Source organism: Sorex araneus, chromosome 9, assembly GCF_027595985.1.
Source record: "Sorex araneus isolate mSorAra2 chromosome 9, mSorAra2.pri, whole genome shotgun sequence".
Classification (NCBI taxonomy): Eukaryota; Metazoa; Chordata; class Mammalia; order Eulipotyphla; family Soricidae; genus Sorex; species Sorex araneus.
In genome coordinates this window covers 68,319,343-68,333,933 of record NC_073310.1, presented here as the reverse complement: position 1 = coordinate 68,333,933, position 14,591 = coordinate 68,319,343, and the positions used below count along the sequence as shown (strand labels likewise).

Genomic DNA, 14,591 nt, shown 5'->3' with positions numbered 1-14,591 from the left:
TCAGACCGCCAAAGTCTCATAACACTTCAAATTCCAGCTCCAAGCCATGGCCAAACTGATTTCAGCTGAAAGTCACAAGGGAAGAGGAGCCAGCATTAGAGGACCTGCAGCAAAGGCCTCTAGCTCCTTTAACATATCATGATGTCACGTTAAGAGTTCCTTGATATAGGCAGGTAGATAGGGAAAGGCCCTGGGCAATGAGAATTTAGATTTAACAGTCTCTGGAAGGAGAATCTTAAGACTTGCAGATTCAAGAAAACAAAAGACCCTAGAGGAAACCATCAGCGGACCCTGAAGATAATGGACCCCCCCCCAGGAGGTTCCCAAAGCTTGCGCCCATGTGGCCAAGTACACCTGTCGCCCCCGCATCTCCCCTCTTGAGATGTGTACTTTCATGCTTTCATACTTTTGTGTCTAAAGCTCAGTTATGTGTAGGGGCTTCCTCCACCTTAGAGAAGCCCGCGTTCTCTCTTGAGCATTATTCTTACTATTCTCTCTCCCACTTATCCCTTCCACCTTCCCTCAGAAACCTCTGAATAAAATCTATTTACTTCACTGCTTGTCTACTCCTGAAATTCTTTTCCACAAGCGAGACAAGAACCCAGTAACTCTGGGTCCCGGGTGGTAGAGGCGGTTGGGGAGAAGTGACCGTCTTTCTCCTCCCCAATTCACGTAAGTCACCCATGGGGCCCACCGACATCACTTATACCCCTCTTTTACAGGTTGTAGATTGAACAATGCTAGGACTCCGTATTTTGAATTAACAATACTTTACAGAGAGTCTCTTGCCGCATGCCTGGCTGTCTTCCCCGGGGCCCCTCAGAGGGGATGGGCTCCAGCTTCCCTCCCCACCCCAAGCAGAGCTCCCGGTGGTCAAAGACCACCAGAACCTAGCCACGGCCATGCTCAAGGCCCCTCTCCAAACTTTCAGACAGGCACGCATGAAGGTACCGGCAGAGGAACCCAGGTGTGTGTAATCCCATCAACGGCCAACATCCAGAGACTTAAAAGCGAGCTCCCAGAAACGGTATCTTAAAACCTACTTCTCCCTCTGGGAGAAACTGGCAAGCTACTGAGTTTCCTGCCCACATGGGATAGCCTCACCAAACTTCCCACGGTATATTAATATGCTAAAGCCAGTAACAAGCTGGATCTCATTCCCCTGACCCTGAAAAAGCCTCCAATGTGGCATTCTTGGGAAGGCCGAGTGGAGAGAGGCTTCTAAAATCTCAGTGATAGGACGAATGGAGAGGTTACTGAGCCCGCTCAAGAAATCGACGGGATCAACGGGATTTCATGATCGTGATCGTGATCGTGAATACTTTACTTTTACCTTTTCCTCGGAATTCACATGTTCCTGAAGGAGAAAGGAATGACTTTCAACAGGAACAACTTTCCGTTTCTCTCTAGGATATCCATTTGTATTGGAGCTTCAGTCGTCTCTTTCTACTCACAGGCAGAGACCAAACCCCAATTGTCAAAGCCTCTGATAACTTTTTAAAAGGTGTTTTTTTTCTCAAACATAAGTTAGGCTGCACATCTGACTGCCAAGGGACCTGACCAGAGAATGGCTGCATTCCCCTGCTGAAGTTCTCCTGCCAGAAATTGTGACGCTCCTGTTCCAGTGCTCCCCAACTGATCCAGTGCTTCCTGAAATTTATCGGACTCCTCATAGCTGCTCCCCTAAGACTCATTGCTGCAACCACTACTGATGCTGTTACAGGAACAACTCTTCAGTTTTGATCCAGACACTTCATTTCTTCAGAACAGGACTAAATGACTCTCAATGAGAGTCTTGGTGACTCTCATCACCCCTGGATAGTGCAGGACAAATGGACACTTTACTACAAGTACTGCTCTGGGTCCAGGGTTGGACTGAAATCTTAGTACGACTGTATTGTGATTTGGAATTGTTCCTCTATTTCAAATGTTGTGTTTTTGTAAAAAGAAAAGGGGAGACGTAGTATAACATAGCCTCTAGGTAGCGTAGGTTTATTTGGGTTACTCCCATCACAGTGCTCCCTTTCCTCGTGTTTATTTGTAACTTCTTTCTTTGTGCTCTATTGACTTGTAAATATTGGTTTTCTCTTTTCATTGAGTCCTCTGCATAGTTTATTCAGAGCAATATCCTTTTGTATGGGCACAGGAATACAGTAGTAAATGCTATGCTTTTGTGACCTGGGAGACATTTGATTCTACATGTTTTCCTCCTGGGCATCTGTTCTCTGGACCTAAGCCTCAGCTGCCCTTACTTCCTAACACCCCCAAAGGCAGGGTCCGGACGAGGAATGAAATGGACCCAGAGCAAGCAGTGAGTTACATGCTACCCTGACAATCGAGATGGGCCTGGCCAACGTGCTTAAGGCTTGGTCATGGACAAATGCTGTCATGATCCAAAAACTAATAACTAATTTGGACCCTGCTATGCTTAAGAATGATTAACCTGACCTGAGGGCTGTAGTCTTGAGTCTGTGGCAAGATGTTCCCAGGAGAGCTGCCCTACAAACCTCAATGTATCTCTCACTGTGTCCATACAAATAATAACTAGTATTAAGGTGTGGACTGAGTTTTTGGACTGAGGAAAGGAGAAAAACACCTTAAGAGGTATTTGCCCACAGGCAGTCAGTCAGAAAGGGGTTTGGAATGCATCTAGGTGGTGTTCCTTTGAACCTGGTGGGCCCTCAGGAAGGGCTTTTCTTATGTTTATTTTGCTGGGTATAGTTTGGGCCCAGAGAGACAAGTAGAGGTGGAGAGACTCGAGAGGAGGCAGAATCCAGAGAGGGGATGGAGGAATGAGGGCCTAGGAAGGAAGAGAGATGAGTGCGAGAGACAGGAGACGGGAATGAGGAGCAATGTGAGACTAGAATGGGGAGCTAAGACTGGAACAGGTGTGTGGAGAGAATGGAATAAACGGCCACTGATCAATCAACCAGCTTGGCCCTCACTTCCTCTTCCATCTGCCCCATGCCCAGGGCCATCCTGGCTGGGCGAGGGGCCCCGGGACCGACCTACCCCCAAACCCTGGCAGCTGACGGGAAGCCGCCAGGGCTCTCATCCCGGCTGCCCTGGCAGATGTTTTTTTACAAGAGCCAGAGAGAGCGCATAAGGGTGTAGGTCTGATTTCCAGCACTAGCATTCTCTGAGCACTGCTATGGGTCATTTCTAAGCAGAACCAGGAATAGCCCTAAGTGCCACCGGGTAGGGCCCCCAGGCCCCAAAATAAATGATTAAAAGTGTAATGGAAAAATTTGAAAGAGAGGCCAGTGATCCTGAAAGATAACAAAAGGCTGGGGGGGGGGGGAGAAGGGTCTAAAAAACAAAAAGCTGAGAAAGAAAATAAGCAGAGCCTGAGTGAGTCCCACAGAAGAAGGATCTGACAGAAACCAGTGCTCAAGAGATGAGAGAAAGAGGGCTGGTACCTGAAGCTAGATTCCCTTTTAATTAAACAAAACTTTTGTAACACTCAATTAGTTTAACAAATCTCAAGCAAGACCATGTCTAAACAATTCGGTGACCCTACCGAAAAAACAAAATCTTAAAGGCAGCCAGAGAGCAACTACTGACACCAATGACAACTTCCCACCATGAAATGAGCAGGCTGAGGGACACAACAGCTTTTAGTTTTTGGTTTAACTGGCTCTGTGCTGGGACAAAACTTGGGCCTCCTCCCAAGCTGTCCAGCTCTCCTGCCCCAAGGACCAGCCAAAGTGAAGAGAAATCACGACGACAACCCAGCAGGCACGGGAGCTGGCAGAGCGGCGGCAGCTCTCAGTGCTCTAACAGTAACACCCAAAATCACCACTTTGCCTTGGCTGGACCCCAACAACTCAGGACCAATTTTCCAAGAAATTAAACTGCCAAAAGTTAGGTATGTGAGAGCCACACCCACAAACCATCTCCGCTCAGCCATATAAGCTCATTTATCGGCCTTGCTTCAGAGACCCATAAAACAATCTTGAAAGAGATCGAAAGCTGCAGTTAATCTCGGACCTGCACAGGCTGAACAGACAGGGTAGATCAGAGTGGGGCAGGCCAGCCTGGTGCCCACCCAAGTAGAGTCCCCGCCATGCCCAGTTAGACTCCAGAGTTTTGGGACAAACCTCACTGAGATATTAATCTGCTGAAAATTCAGGTATGTGGGTTTCATGACTGAAATCTCTGGGATTTCTCTGGGTTGGAATGGGCTTACCTCCCTCTACCTCCCCTGTACTTCCGAAAGCCTTGGCAGTCACATCCACACCCCAAAGCTGCCACCCAGTTAAAAAAAGCTATTCATAAAAAAATTTAATAAAATAAAAAAGCTACTCGAGCCTTATCTTCCCAATAAAAATACCGAATGCCCTGAACAAACATGATGACCTCTTGACACCTGTACTGCAAACATAATGCACAAAAGGAGACAAAGAGAAAGAAGAAAAGTGCCTGACATAGAGGCAGGCGAGGGGAGGGGGCTGTGGTGATGGTAGGAGAGTAACTGGGGACACTGGTGATAGCAAATGTACACTGGTGGAGGGATGGGTGTTGGAACACTGTATGAGTGAAACCCAATCAGGAACAGCTTTGTGGTGGTCTATCTCACGAATATTCAATAAAAAAAAAAAAAGAACCAAACATATCATTTTATACCTCCTTGATAATTAAACAAAAAGACTGACAATAATAAATATTAAAAAGAATGGAGAACAATTAAATGTCTGAATATACTGCTGAGTTTTCATAAAAAAAGGTACAACTACTCTGGAAACAATTTCTTACATAGTTGATTATCTTGCCACTCAGCAATTCAACTCCTGGATATTGGCCCCAAACCTATGTTCATAGTCTTTTATAAGCCTAAGACAAACGAATGTCTTATATTAGTTCCTTTATATGAATTTCAAAAACAGGCGAAATCATCTACAGTGACAGAAATCACAAATGTAGTAGCTATTAAGTGATTACATGAGGTGACAGGAGACTTTCTGGATGAAGAGAAAGGTTTTGTATCCTGACTGGAGTTCTGGCTATCCAGATCTATAGTCATCAAACACAAATTATTTAACATAGCTTGTGGTTACATTAACCATAAATTTACTCAAACTTTTAAAAAAGGCAAATTTCTGACAGGCATTTATTCACAACTGTATCTCATTTACTTCCACGGAAGAGAACAGGGTCCACAGGGTTTAAATTTAGCACATCCATTAAACACGGTTTCTCACCTGGCAAATCCTTGTGGCAGTTCTCCAAGGCCATAGAGTGGATAAAGATATGGGCTTTTGCCATACCTTGCCAAGGACTCACTGTAAAGTTTAATCCGATTAATGGTTTCACAACATGGCTGATCTAAATAGCTGAAAAGGAAATGGATATTAGAAAAAGGCTTTAGATTTCATTCTCGTGTTCAATTTAGAATCTTCTGAAGTTGTATTAATTCAGTAACGTCACTTCTCACATAAAAAAGGCCTAATACAAAGTTATAATTAGAGCCTCTTTATTTCATACATATAAGGAAACTCAGTAAGTTTGCCAAGGAAAAGATAAATCTAAAAACCAAAACACGGGGCTGGAGTGATAGCACAGTGAGTAGGGCGTTTGCCTTGCACGCGGCCGACCCGAGTTCGATTCCCAGCATCCCATATGGTCCCTTGAGCACCGCCAGGGGTGATTCCTGAGTGCAGAGCCAGGAGTAACCCCTGTGCATCGCCAGGTGTGACCCAAAAAGGCAAAATAAAAGAAAAAAAACAAAAAAAAAAAAAAAAAATAAAAACCAAAACACTTACTCATCGGTTCGATAAAGTGCTAGGGCATGGCCAGTAAAATCTATGACGTCTTGGCCCAAGTCAAACTTCTTGTACACATCCCGCATCGTCGTCTTCACAGGATCAATACCCTCAAAGGTCCGAGGATCTTTCTCATCAAAATTGGCAACATACACTAGGAATTTTCTGAATCGACGTTTTTCAAATAGCCCCATTAAGCCTAGACAAAAAAGTTTAAAAAAAAAAAAAACCGAATTCACACTAGGATCACTGTATCACTATCACTGTCATCCCTTTGTTCATAGATTTGCTCAAGCGGGCACCAATAACGTCTCCACTGTGAGACTTCTGTTTTGGGCATGTCAAATATACCACGGGTAGTTTGCAAGGCTCTGCCGTGCGGGGCAGAGGAATCGAACTCGGGTCGGCTGCAATGCAAGGCAAACCCTACCCACTGTGCTATCGATCCAGCCCCACACTGGGATGCTGAGGGAAAATAACAGAAGTTTTAATGGTTGCATAGCCTTAAAGAGAAACCCCCAAAATTTCATTTGCAACTTTCTTTTGATATTTTTGATGTTACTTCCCCCATAACTATAGTTAAAACCAACGAAACAGAAAACTGTAAATGATCATAAAGCTACTAATGACAGCTGACTACATCTAATCTTTTTATTCATAGTGTGTGGGCAGAAGGCATCATTCAGAGGAAAGGGAGGAAGTTCGGAGGAAACGGCCACTTCTCAGACTCAAGTTGACAGGTAGGACTGAGCTCAGCATAAAGAAACAAACATGCAATGCTTGTCACTCAGGAGTCAGACCCTGGAGGAACCAGACCTACTGTGGGAGGGTACTTGCCTGGCATGCAGCTGACCCAGGTTTGATCCTGGGCATCACATGATCCCTTGAACCATATCAAGATCCCTGAGCAGAGGGGGCTGGAGTGATAGCACAGCGGGTAGGGCGTTTGCCTTGCACGCGGCCGACCCGGGTTCAAATCCCAGCATCCCATATGGTCCCCTGAGCACCACCAGGAGTAATTCCTGAGTGCAGAGCCAGGAGTAACCCCTGTGCATCGCCAGGTGTGACCCAAAAACCAAAAAAAAAAAAAAAAAAAAGATCCCTGAGCAGAAAGCCAGGAATAAAGTTGTGCCCCAGAAACAAAAATTCACAATTAACATGAAGCTACTGGGGCTGGAGCTCCCCAGTGGACAGTGTTTGTCCTGCAATGGAATTGGATCCCTGATACCTCATGTGTTTCCCAAGCCCCACTAGGAGTTAGCTCTGAGCACTGCCAGGTGTGGCCTCAAAACAAGAAAGAAAACCACAAAAATTAAAGTTACTACCAACAGTTTATTTTCAAGTTATCTTAAATTTTTTACTCACATAACCAGAAATTTATTGTTCCAATAGCCTGCATTTCCTGGCAAGTCAGGCAAACCTTTGCAATAAACTTATCTATTCTGTTTGAAGGAAATCAATGAAACTCAATCACAACTTCTCTCTGATCTTCCATTTCTGCTCTTCTACTGAGCCTGACCAGGACAGTATCGGGCCCCGCTTGCTCCACCCTACTGCTGTTGTAACAGACGCATCAACTAGCAGGCTCCATCACTACCACTGTCCAGGGCCCAGACAAGAAATGCTTTTTTGGGGGAGGCTGGAGTGATAGCACAGGGGGTAGGGCGTTTGTCTTGCAAGCAGCCAACCTGGATTGATTCCCAGCATCCCATATGGTCCTCCGAGCACCACCAGGAGTAATTCCTGAGTGCAGATTCAGGAGTAACCCCTGAGCATCGTCGGGTGTGACCACCCACCCCCCAAAAAAAGCTTTTTTTTAGGCATTGCTCATTCTCAAAAGTCAGAGTCGAAGAATCAGATAACATCTCTAACTGAATTTTTCAGAAGCAACAGCCAACAATATCCCCACTCAGAGGCAATGCCACTTGTGTTCCCCAGCACAGCCATACCTGCACTCTCGGGCACCCCTCAACTGGGTGACACTGCAGCTCTGTGTGAGCCGGCAAGTACAAGTGTGCCAGCACCGCAACCCAGAGTGAACGACCCCCAGCAACCCCCCCAGCCCAGGCAGCAGTGGGTGTCAGTAGGGAATTGGGACTGCCATCAAAGGCCCACAAACGGAGATGTCTGGCCTCAAGGGGCCAGCATAGCACCACTGGAAATCAGTGTTACAATTCTAATCCTACAACTATTATCTAAGTCACTTCAAGCCCCAGTTCCGATCTATAAAAATGGGAACCCCACCTCATTAAAGATAACTTAAACATCAAATTAGAAAATTCTAGTGCCTAGCTCAGGACCAAGAACACAGGAAATCTCAAAAAATAACAGCCCTTTTGAGTGACTATTTTGCAAAGAGTATTGTAGAAGTCCACATTCACCACCGAAACACTGCATCACACAGAGCAGGCAGGTCATTTAACTCTGTTTCCAAGAGCCAGAGAGATAGCACAGTGGGAATTGTATTTGCCTTGCACACAGCCGACCTGGGTTCTATCCCCAGCATCCCATATGGTCCCCCAAGTACCGCCAGGAAAATTCCTGAGACAGAGCCTGAAATATTCCTTGAGCATTGCCAGGTGTGGTCCCAAAACAAAAATAATAATAAAAATAAACTATGCTTCAAAGGGTTTAGGTTCCTTACTCTTCTGTTCTCGATCCATTCTCATAGCACCTAAGTCACTCAACAGATGCCAGATGACGAGAAAAGAGATAGAGGAAGATCTATTTCCAAATCTTCCTAGTCTGAGAAAATAAAATGACTTACTAGAGGCCAGGGCTTCTGCTTCAGTAGAAGGAACTTTGTAGATTTTCCCTCCCTTGTAGACGAAGCTTCCCTCAATCACTTTGAAATCCAGATAGCGAGTGACCTCTGTATAAAGCAGCATCTTAACCAGCTGACCTGTCAATTAGAGAATTCACACAAAAATGTAAATCTACTTCAAAAATTAGCAAACATGAAAATGCATTTACTCACAGGCTTACAATTTTTTCTTACCGTTGTCCATTAACTCCAACAAAGCCTCTGGGAGAGAGTGGCAGGGAGGGACCCATGCAATGCCAGGGAGCAGAGCATGCAGCTCCAGCCCTCTCAACTTCTCCCCCAGTTACAATTTGGAGTTGTCCTATTGGGGGGGTGGGAGGTCCCAACCAGTGTTCAAGGGGCCTAGGGGGCAATTCTTAACCAAGAGCCATCCTGGCTGGAAATTCTGTTCAGGAACCTGAGGAGTGTTTTGCCAGGCCCTGCAGTGCCAGAGATAACCCATGCCACCCCAGTGGTATTTGGGGGCCTCCAGAGCTATACCCCATGATGCCTGGGGAACCACGTGGTGCTGGGGATCAAACCAGAGCCAGCAGCATGTGTCTTAACATGTGTATCAGCTCTCCAGCCATCGGCCAGTAGGGAGAAAATGAATAGCATCCACTTAGCATATTTAAAATTTGGGGGGGCTGGGTGGGAATGTTTGGGCAACACCAGCTATTGCTCAGGGGCTACTCCTGGCTCGCTTCCCACATGCAAAGCACACACTCTGCCCGAGTTAACCTTCAGCCCTGTTTTTATAAAGGGGATTCACAGACAAAATTTCCTAAGGACTTGGGGCTTTGTGGTTTCTTCTCTCTCTGTGGTGCCAGGGATGAAATGCAGGGCTTCACTTCTGTGAAGGACACAAGACACCACTAAGCTACACCCAGCCCGAGGATTCTCCAAGACAACCCACTTTTACTAAAATGAAAATTAATTCCAGGAAAAGAAAAAGCCAGGCAATTTAAAACTCTAATGGGCCCAGGATGACAGCGCAAGAGCTGGGTACACTGAACACTGATCCCCGGCACCAGGAACAGACCTGAGAACAGAGCTGAGAGGATACCCTGAGCCCCCAAGGGCATGGCACAAAAACAAAAATAAAACCACAATAACCAGCAAAGGGAGAGTTGAAAAATGAGGAAGACCAGAAAAACTTTTCTGAGAAACCAAGTAATCCTATGAAGCTCTATTTTGGGGGGAGCACCTCCCAGGCAGTACCCTGTGAGCCCAGAGGCCAGCCCAACTGTGCAGGCCAAGAGGCTAAATGTCCAACCCTAGCAATGTGGCTCTGCTCAAGTCCAGCAATGCCAGAGGCCACTAGGGGCACACTCGGCAGTGTTTGGGGAACCAGGCAGGACTGGGGTCCAAACTTGGGCTTCTGAGTAGGAGGTAGGTGCTTCAGCCTTCCGGGCTCTTTAAAACTCATTCGAAAGGACAAACTCACAGAATAGTCGAGACCTTTTTTCCCCACATGTGCAAGGCTCCGAGTTCAGTCCCAGCACTGCATATGCACCACAGGGGCTAGCCTGATGCCCCTCAACACCTCTAGGGGTCGCCTCTATAAAATAATTTCCCTCCTGGACCTTAGTGATAGTAGGGGTGCTTGCCTTGCACACGGTCAACCAGGTTTGATCCCCAGCACCCCTAAATGTTCCTCCCAAGCACCTCCAGGAAGAGATCCCTGCATGCAGACCAGCAGTAAGCCAGGACTAAGCCCTGAGCATAGAAATGTATGGCCCCAAAACAAAAGAAAACAAATTCTTCCTTTGAAAACAAGAAATAGAAGGATTTATGCAGTCAGGTTCCATGAGATTAATTCCTCCAATGATCTAAGACTGTCACAAATGTCAACCTTTTTATTTGTTTTGCTTTTTGGGTCACACCTGGTGATGCTCAGGGCTTACTACTGGCTCTGCACCCAGGAATTGCACCTGGCGGCGCTCAGAGGACCATATGAGATGCCGAGGATTGAACCTGGGTCAGGTGCATGCAAGGCAAACATCCTACCCATTGTATTATCGTTCCAGCCCCGAATGTTGACAATTATGATGCATACTGTGGACAGATTATAATTTTGTTTCTCCAAAACCAATTATTAATAAATCATCCCTTTCTCCCTCCCTCTTTTACTGACTCAAACGCTGCCAATAGACCATTATTACTCACAAAACTGACATTCAAAGTCAACTTTCAAATGTCTAGACTAAAACTCTCATGAGTCAGTTTCAACACTGGCTGCCCTAGACTTCAGCAAGCTTTCCTTACCATTTGCCATAAGGAACTTGGGGATTAAGTCGACATTCCAATCTCTTCCTCTCCCCATTGAGGGTGAAGGTGTTCCCGGTAGTTTGTATCTTTTATATAACTAAAGCAAAGAAAAAAATACTGATAAGAATTTATGTTACGCAATTTTCCTTAGTGCCAGAGACTGAAGTCAGACCCTTTCTATACAGCAGGCACTCCACTACTGAGCCACAGTCCTGGCCCCCAATACTTACGTGGTTTTGATAGACTAAAAAGACACTATGAGATAGCATTTACTTTTCAATCTGGTAAAAAAGCTAACAAAATTCCATATGTAAGTTAAATATATTTCTGGGGGCTGGAGCGATAGGACAGAGGGTAGGGCGCTTGCCTTGCACGTGGCCGACCCGGGTTCGAATCCCAGCATCCCATATGGTCCCCTGAGCACCGCCAGGAGTAATTCCTGAGTGTAGAACCAGGAGTAACCCCTGTGCATCGCTGGGTGTGACCCAAAAAGCAAATAAATAAATAAATAAATAAATAAATTTCTAAAAAAAAAAAATACAGGCTAAAAGTTACACAAGCACGAATTTTCACTACCAGAAAAAAAAAAAGCAGAACAATTTATCAATGACACACTCGTTTATACCTACAGATACATTTCTTATTGTTTGTAGAAATCACTTAAACTCCTCTCCAAAACAAATAAAAAAAGCTTTACATGGGTCTAGAGAGAGTACAGCTGGTAAGATGCTTGCCTTACATGTGGCCATACCAGTTTTACTGCCAGCACCACATACTATCCCCTGATCACTACCTATGACCTCTGAACAGATCTCGGAGTAGGAGTAGCCCCTAAGCATCATCAGGTGTGATTCTGCCCCCCAAGTTGCTCAAACTGGCACTATGACTGGGGTGTGGCTGGGTACATCAGCACTTCAAAAGTGCTCTTGTCCATACACCTCCCTAGTCCATTAGTGCAGGTAACTACCCCAGAAACAAATTGCTCCAGATAAAATGCTCTTCTCCATGCACCTTTCTAGTTCATTAATGCAGATAATGGCTCCAGAGGGCAACAAACACTTAAATTTCCACGAATGTCCAACTAGGAACTCCTGAAAACAATAATGCTATCAATAAATTTAATGCACTGTCCCGCTGTTCATCCATTTGCTCGAGCGGGCACCAGTAACGTCTCCATTGTGAGACTTGTTACTGTTTTTGGCATATTGAACACGCCACGTGTAGCTTGCCAGGTTCTGCCTTGCAGGGAGGATACTCTCAGTAGCTTGCCGGGCTCTCCGAGAGGAATGAAAGAATCAAACCCAGGGCGGCCACGTGCAAGGAAAACACCCTACCCGCTGTGCTATCATTCCAGCCCAGTAAATTTAATAAAATTTACAATGATCAGGCTTCGCACGGAGAGATAGTACAGCAGGTAAGGTACTTGGCTTGCCTTTGCAAACAGCTGACCTGAGTTTGAGGCCGGATCCCCGGCATCCCATATGGTCCCTCAAACACCACCAGGAGTGATTCCTGAATCAGCCAGGAGTAACCACTAAGCATTGCGGGGTGCACCCCAAAGACAAAACAGAACAAATTAAAAAGCAAGCAGGCTTGCCCCGCAAGCCCATGTTCTCCTGAATATGTATCTTGCTGTCTCAGTCTCTTTGCCTACTCTGTTGGCACTTTTAATTGTGTGTTCTCTCCTAACTTTGCTCCCATCTTTCTCTGCATCTTTCTAAGTTTCCTTCAATAAAAATTATCCTGCTTGGGGCTGGGAGAGAGAGTAGGGCGCTTACACGTAGGGCGCTTGCAAACCCAAGTCTGAACCTCCAGCATCCCATCAGGTCCCCTGAGCACCAACAAGAGTGATCACTGAACTGAGCTCGGAGCCAGGCAGAACTAAGACCTGAGCACCACTGGGTGTGGTCCAGAAACCAAAACCAACGAAAAAGAAAAACTCCAACATCTTGCTTTGCTAAAAAAGTAATTCAATAAAGAGCAAATATGACAGTACTCACAAGAAAAATACTCAAGTATGAAAGGCAGGGCAATCTGTCTGAATACTTACATCTTCCAGTGGTGTTATCGAAGCACTTTCTCCTCCGTAATATGGGTTTCTGTCCATGTGAAGAACTTTCTTTCCATTCACTGACATTATACCTGACAGGATACATTCCTATGAGAGAAGCATAAACCACTTCAGAAGCAGGAAGGTGGGGCCTGGAGATCAGCTCAAAGTGCCACGCCACCTGCTTTGCATGGAGGAAGCCCCACTTTAAGGCCAAGTACATCATGGCCCCCCCAAAAACAACCAAGACACCAGGAGTGACCCTCAAGTATAGTCAGTCCATGTGGCCCAAACACTACCAACGAAAATATCAGAAAATGGGGCAGGGATCTATCTGCAGAGTGGTTCAGCAGGTTATTGACACTGAGTTTCATGCCCAGGAACACAAGAGAGTGAGAGAGAGTGAGAGCGAGAGCGAGAGAACAAGAGCAAGAGAGATAGGGTTATAGGGAGATAGGGAGGGGGAAGGAAGAGAGAGGGAAAGACAGGGAGGGGAGAAGGAGAGAGGAAGAGAGGGGGAAGAGAGAGGGGGAGAGAAAGAGGAGAGGGGTTAGAGGAGAGGAAGGAGTGGGAGGAGAGGGAAAGGAGAGAGGGAGAGGAGGGGAGAAAGCTGAAGAGAGGAAGGTCAGAGGAGGAAGGGGGAGGGAGGGAGAGAGAAAGAGAGAAAGAGGTGGAACACGGAATTCAGGGCGAAGGTCTCCCAAGCACGGCCAGCTGGCTCTGGAGCCCCTCAAGCACCGCCTGGCCAAAGCAGCAGGCACCCTCAGGCCCTCTCATTCAATCACAGGCCTGGCTGTCCAACTACTGTCTGGGAGATTTCCCCTCACATTATAACAGCTTATCATTAAACATCCTTCTGTAATTAACATACATATGTGCAATCTAGGATGTACTTTAAGGACATAGCCCTCAAGCAACCAAGGTTCTAAGTCCCAAACCGAACTGTTTTCATGAGCCAGGGAGATGAGATGGCTTGAAAGGCTGCAGCACACTTTGTATACTGGACTCCCAGGTTCAATTCCCAGAACCCCAACTCTGCCAGCTATGACCCAAAACAAAAGCTATTTTTTGGCATAATACAAACATGATTTACTTCTCCTATACTGACATTTGTTGCGCTACTGGTTCGAGATCAAAGGTGGATAAACTACACTAGTCACTATATCTTCACCACCAAACACTCAGAGTTTCGTATTGTACCACACACACTCAAGAAAAAGCCAGTTTCACTTATGAATTAAAAATGCCCTTGATTGGGGCTGGAGCAATAGCACAGCGGGTAGGGTCGCCTTGCATGCGGCCGACCCGGGTTCAATTCCCAGCATCCCATATGGTCCCCTGAGCACCGCCAGGAGTAATTCCTGAGTGCAGAGCCAGGAATAACCCCTGTATATCGCCAGGTGTGACCCAAAAAGCAAAATAAATAAATAAATATATAAATAAAAATGCCCCTGATGGGGGCTGGAGCGATAGCACAGCGGGTAGGGCGTTTGCCTTGCATGTGGCCAACCAGGGTTCCATTCCCAGCATCCCATATGGTCCCCTGAGCACCGCCAGGAGTGGTTCCTGAGTGCAGAGCCAGGAGTAATCCCTGAGCATCACCGGGTATGACCCAAAAAGCCAAAAAAAAAAAAAAAAAAAAAAGAATGCCCTTGATGATGGGGGCCATCATCATCTATACCTATAAGTTAAACAACACCTATAA

At 46.1% G+C, this 14,591-nt stretch overlaps 1 protein-coding gene across 1 annotated transcript in view; it reads right to left on the bottom strand.

The window, feature by feature from the left end:
- Nucleotides 1–14,591, bottom strand: part of GDI2 (GDP dissociation inhibitor 2) — a 31,339-nt gene that overhangs the window by 9,266 nt on the left and 7,482 nt on the right. Inside the window, exons 2-6 of the mRNA XM_055147043.1 lie at nucleotides 12,887–12,994; nucleotides 10,834–10,933; nucleotides 8,530–8,664; nucleotides 5,763–5,961; nucleotides 5,202–5,333 (exon numbers count right to left, since the gene is read on the bottom strand). Of these exons, the coding sequence (XP_055003018.1) occupies nucleotides 5,202–5,333; nucleotides 5,763–5,961; nucleotides 8,530–8,664; nucleotides 10,834–10,933; nucleotides 12,887–12,994 (674 nt within the window). The remainder of the gene's footprint in view (nucleotides 1–5,201; nucleotides 5,334–5,762; nucleotides 5,962–8,529; nucleotides 8,665–10,833; nucleotides 10,934–12,886; nucleotides 12,995–14,591) is intronic.